We start from the raw sequence: 6,282 nt of genomic DNA on the forward strand, positions 1-6,282 counted from the left end.
ATTTTAGGAGAGTCGTGTCCGCCATCCTGTTCTGAATTCTACAGCCAGGCAAAGATTTGGAAATGAATCTTGTTTTATCAGGGATAAAAGAAGATCAAAATTAAAAAAAAAGGGACCTAAGAGATTACCTTGGTATATCACGTATCTCATAATCTGGCTATATCTGAACTCGTTCAACAAGCTTCCACTGTAGCACAATCTTCTGGTGGTATATAAAGGAGTGGGGAAAGTGTGTGACAATGTATTTCTCAGAAATCTCACAAGTTGCTGATAAAAGTAGGAGATAACTGGTGAGAGATTGCTTATTTTTCAGCCAATGATGACAAAAGTGAGCAAAATTTGTTCTGCTCTCACAGGTTGACGACAACAAGAAGCTTGGCGAGTGGTCAGGACTCTGCAAGATCGACAAGGAAGGGAAAGCCCGTAAAGTAGTGGCCTGCAGCTGTGTGGTTGTCAAGGTATGTCTATCTTCATCCTTACCTCTGCCAAAAAAGGAGGTTATGTTTTCATTGACATTTGTTTCTTTGTTAGTTTGTTTGTTTGTTTGTGTGCAAAATAACTCAAAAATTTCTGGACAGATTTGGGTGAAACTTGCAGGAAAAGTTGATTATGACACAAGGAACAGATGATTGAATTTTGGTAGTGATCCGGAAATTTTTATAGATAAAGGATTTTATTTTTTTCATGGGAAATTCTTGGGAAATTACAGGTATGTGTTGGTGGAAACAAAGGGGAAAAAATATCTTTGGGTAGAAATAGTTGCTGGCTGGCTTGGAGTAGGTCTGCACTCTCCAAGTGTTTTTTTTTGTGTGTGTGTGTGTGTGTGTGTGTGTGTGTGTGTGTAATTTTCTTTGTTTTTTAAAGCTCTTATCTGAAGATTACATGTGTACAGGATGTCTCATTATATCAGGGTATAAATTCAAAACAGAGAAATATAAAAGATTAACCCACAGGAGCACCTTTTTATAAGTTTTTATCATCCAACCTCTATATAACAAGGTTCGACTCTGTCAGGTTTAATAGGCAGTGCATGTCAATGAAATCTCAAAGTTTCAGTCAGTCACTAGGCAGCTGCCTCTCGCCACTTTATTTGCCCAATGCAGGACTACGGAAGGGAAACGCCAGCCCTGGACGTGATCAAGGATTACTTCAGCAAGTAAATGTCACCTGGGCCGGGCACCACTGTTGGCTGTGAACGCCGAAGCACTCCCTGAATGGCAAATCTAACTGCTAACATCAAAGGGTTTGAGGGAGTACTCTGAACACATTTGTGTTGGGGGATCCCCTCCCAAGATGAACATCCTTTGCACCATTTTATGGGCTCGGGGGGTAACCATCATCAATAAAAGCAACATCCAACAAGCGCAGTCACTGATGCCAGTTTGTGTTTGTTTATTCATGTACCAATTGTGTTTAGTTTGATTTTGTTTGTATCTACAGTCAACCTTGCTTGTCGACCTCACGTAAGTCGAATAATCACCTAAGTTGAAGGTCTTTTCAAGTCCTCTTCTCTGTATATTCGATTGATTTTAATCCCTCGTAAGTCACATTTTCTCTAAAAGAAGTCAGAACTATTTCTTTACCCATTGAAGAGTATACTCGGGCAGGTGTCTATGTGAAATGCGTGTTGTAGCAAATTCAGCCCGTCCTCGTGGGGTTAAGTCCAAATACAACACTGCACACACTCACTGGCACTTGCCCCGACGGTCCCTGACCATTAAAAATCACTGTCGGACCAGAAAGTTTTTCAGGAGTTGACCAGTAAAGAAAGGACAAACTGGGTACCTTTTGGTCCGACTATCTGTTGGACCAGTAGAAGAAATGGGTTAGTATGCAGCAGTGCCAAATAGATTCGACTAGGGCGAGGTTGACTGTATCGTGCTGTGTATCGATCTGACAGTTTATGTTACTCTTTGTTCAGACGCAAGTGTTGCTTCTAGGCAGATGTTTTGTCCATTTTTGTGTGGTTGTGATTGTGTGAGCGATTGTGAGTGATTGTGCTATTGTTTGTGCTAGTGTTTGTGCCAGTTTTACAAGTACGTCATTGATGGTATTTACAAATGGTGGTGTTGTTTCCTCTGGTCTGGTCTGGTTCCTCATTTGGCGTATGTGAAATTTTGCGGGACGAGGAAAACATTGCCTGATCGACACTAAATATGGAAGCAAATTACCCACAAACAAGTTAATAATTAGGCAACACCAACACCATCAACAGCAACATACACAACCTTTGACAACTTGCGTAAATGAATCCATATAATGTTTTTTGTCGTGCTAAGGCCATAGAATATGACTTATGAAACATGTATTATTGTTACCACCGAAAACAGCTATAAATACAGAATATACGGTAAATCCCTTGTTTTTGAACAGCAGAGAATAATTAGACCTTTCCCTTTGTGGTAGCTTTACTGACATAACGCTCTTATTTACTCCAACACAACTCGTGTGACACAAAGGAGAATCACAAGGTTTTCTTCTTTAACCTGTTGAAGACGAGTCCCGAGAATACTTTGGCAGATGTCTGAGAAATACGTTACAACAAAATCAGTTCGTCCTCAACGGGTTAATACAATGTACATGTATGCAAAGTTCTACTATGGTGCTACCAGCATAACCCAATTGAAGGGGTCGGTGCAATATAGTGCTAACCCACACAATAGTCATTTTTAGATAATCGCTGTTGAATGTTTGGAAAATTCATATATCGTACATTAATAAAACATGAATGCATGCATTTTTTACCATCTTATTGGTTGAATTCAAGTATGATATTTTCACAGAGGTTAGAGTAAAGGATAAGGATTATGAAAATGCATGTAACTCAATTTTGACATAAGTGCGGGTTAGCACTATATTGCACCGACCCCTTCAATTGATAAGAATACCAAGCCTACCAATATATCTTGCACAAGCTGACTGTGATGAAATCCGAAGCTGGCTGCAGTATTATTTCTGCTCGCTCGTTGTCTTTGCAGTTGCTTATGCACACACACATACACACACACAAACACACACACACACACACACACAGGCACACACACACGCACACACACAAAAACAACTACAACAAGGAAAAACTAGAAATGTCGCTACAGCGACTGGTTATACCCCCGCCAAACAACATTTCATAAGCTTTGGTCAAAACAACATTTCATAAGCTTTGGTCAAAACAACCTTTCATAAGCTTTGGTCAAAAAACTGAGGAAGTAGTTAAATCCGCAAGATCTTTCCTTGATCTTCTGCCATTAATATGCCGTTACCATGGCAACGTACTTTCGGGTACTGTCGAAAAATGCGTCTTGCACATCTACAACCAAAGGCACACATCTGTACCAAGTTTCATGGAAATTGGGCAAAAACTGAGGAAGTAGTTTGCAACACAAAATTTTCCATCATTTTGGCTCATAATATGTGAGCGTGTTACCATGGCAACATACTTTTTGTAACTGTCAAGAAATGTGTCATGCTGACCTATATCCTAAGACAAACATTCAATATGAATTCCATTAGAATTGGAAGAACACTGATGAAGCAGTTTTGCCATGAAGCATTTTGCCCTATATTTTACCAATAACATGCCGTTACCATGGCAATGCACTTTTTGCCACTGCGGAAATATGTGTCTTGCACATTAACATATTCAGATGAACATCTGTACCTAATTTCATAAAAATTGATCAAAAACTGTGGGAGGAGTTCGCGACGCAAGATTTGTACCCATTTTTGCCCATAATATGCCGTTACCATGGCAACGTACTTTTGGGTACTGTCAAAAAATACGTCTTGCACATCTACAACCCAAGGCACACATCTGTGCCAAGTTTTATGGGAATCGATTGAAAACTGAGGAAGTAGTTCGCGACGCAAGATTTGTACCCATTTTTGCCCATAATATGCCGTTACCATGTCAACGTACTTTTGGGTACTGTCAAAAAATACGTCTTGCACATCTACAACCCAAGGCACACATCTGTGCCAAGTTTTATGGGAATCGGTTGAAAACTGAGGAAGTACAGTTCGCGACGCAAGATTTGCAACGGACCGACCGCCCGACCGACCGCCCGACCGACCGCCCGACCGACCGCCCGACCGACCGCCCGACCGACCGCCCGACCGACCGCCCGACCGACCGCCCGACCGACCGCCCGACCGTCCGCTGACTCCTATATACCCCCTTCAAACTTCGTTTGGCGGGGGTATAAAAAAAAAACACCCACAGACACGGGCTGCAGAGTAGAAGGGGAATTTAGCTTGTAGCAGGATATTTTGAGTTAAAAGTGGCTTTGGTGAGTGTGCTAAAGGTGAGCAAGCTCCGAAGTGAGAAGGGACAGGCATAATTCGAAACTTGTTTGAACACATTGCTCAATGGCACATCAATGTGAGCCATTAAAATCTTTGTAGAAAACAGAAAATGTTGATGGCAAATGTATGCAAGACATGCATGCTTAAAGGGAAATCCAGTCCAAATATAAGTTAGTCTGTTAAGAAAGAGTAAAATCTTACAGGTAAAAAAAAAGAAAAAAAAAGAAAAAAAGAAATTGATCAAAATCGGGTGAAATATAAGGAAGTTATGACCAGTTCTTGAACGGTCAATATGAACATAACAATTGGCAAAGTGAGTATGTCATCCCCTCGCAACTTGCCAAGTAGTTTGTACGTAAAATTTTGAAATGCCCAGTTTTTCAAGCAAACACAATTATGCCCGAGGCTCAAATCCTGACATACGGTATCTAACTAATCGCTATTCTGAAGTTATCTAACCAGTAATAACATTTATGTTTCAGACTTCAATGACAGAAACTGAATTTTTGGCTTTTTTTTTTTTTTACAAGATCAATGGAAAATTGTGAGGTCATAACATGGTCAGTTCACTCATTTTCATATTCATATCCACTGTACAAGAACTGTTTTGCAGAAATTAGCAAAACTTCAAAATTTCATAACTTCCTTATTTTTCATCTGATTCCAGTAAAGATTTTACTTTATTTTTATCAGATTAACCTTATTCTTAGACTGTATTTCCCCTTTAAAAACAAAAATCTAGTCATTCCCAGACTCTTTAAAGAGAGATTCCTGGGACATGCACCCAGTGAAAATGCAATTGAATAATGCAAACGGGAGTAAAACAATATACACTTGTACAATGTATACAATATCATGTGTATTTAAATGTTTTGTAGACTGTGTGCATAGTACATACAGGGCGAGTCAAAAAAATATTTCACTTTGGAAAATTGCTATTCAATTTTAATAAAGGGGAAGTTGAGACAATTTTCATAATTTCACATCATGTAGTACAAAATACAACTTCATGTATAGATTTGTGGAATTCTTTGTGGTCCATGTGCAGAGAAACCAATACATGCACTTTGAAAATAATAAAAACAGATTACATGAAACAATGACAAATATGAGGCTCACATATTTCAGAAATGTAGCAGTGTAATTCCACTACAATACTGTTTGCTTTACTTAGTTCACCTGTGTAGAATTCAGGCATGCTGTCTTCTTTTGTTTTGCTTCCTTGAGCCCTACTCATGCATTCTTATAGTGAGGCTGCCATGTCCTCATCCTTGTTCATTGTCATTTGTTATAAATTTTGAAAACATTCTTATTCCTCGTCCCAATCACTAAAAATTCTGAAACTCTGTACCCATGAACCAAAGTTGTTTAAAATGTTAATCTGAAAATCATCCGGAGGCAATCTCCTTTAAAAACCAGCTATGAACCAAATGTTATTATACATTTTGAAAGAGTGTTTATCCTGAATGGTTTGGTATAATTTCTGTGTGGTGTGTGTTCATGCTTGGATGAGCAGGGGCCATAATTTGCCCAAAAATGCGAAAATCAACTTGGTGCAAGAGTATAAAGTGAAAAAAATGTGGTTGAATGTATTAAATGAGACGCATTGCATGTCTTTTTTTTTTTTTTTTTTTTTTTTTTTTGAGAAGCACACAAAGATACAACCGTATCATTATGGAGAGTGCAAAAATCAACTCGAGTATGGTATTCGCATCTAATGTTTGTGTGGAGTGTAATTACTAAAAACAATGTGGGGGCGCTTTGGCATAGTGGATAAGACTCCCGACTCCCGAACAGAGGACCGTGAGTTCGAATCCTGCCCAGTGCTTACATCCTTGGACAAGATGTTTTTATCCACTGTGTCCCTCTCGACCCAGGTGTATAAATGGGTACCTGGCAACGCTAGGGTAATAATAATAGCAGGGCCCTCTGGTAGAGCAGTGGCAACACTGAAGAGGCTACCCTGGGTAAATAAGA

The 6,282-nt window shown here is 39.4% G+C and overlaps 1 protein-coding gene across 2 annotated transcripts in view; it reads left to right on the plus strand.

Annotated features, from left to right (window-relative positions):
• LOC140234513 (small ribosomal subunit protein eS12-like) overlaps positions 1-1,367 on the plus strand; it is a 124,642-nt gene extending 123,275 nt beyond the window's left edge. For both annotated transcript variants that reach the window (XM_072314555.1, XM_072314554.1), the window contains exons 4-5: positions 357-458; positions 1,104-1,367. In XM_072314555.1, the coding sequence (XP_072170656.1) occupies positions 357-458; positions 1,104-1,160 (159 nt within the window). In that variant the 3' untranslated portion in view covers positions 1,161-1,367. The remainder of the gene's footprint in view (positions 1-356; positions 459-1,103) is intronic.
• Positions 1,368-6,282: the final 4,915 nt, after the last annotated feature.

This window comes from Diadema setosum, chromosome 10 (assembly GCF_964275005.1).
Source record: "Diadema setosum chromosome 10, eeDiaSeto1, whole genome shotgun sequence".
NCBI classification, from domain to species: Eukaryota; Metazoa; Echinodermata; class Echinoidea; order Diadematoida; family Diadematidae; genus Diadema; species Diadema setosum.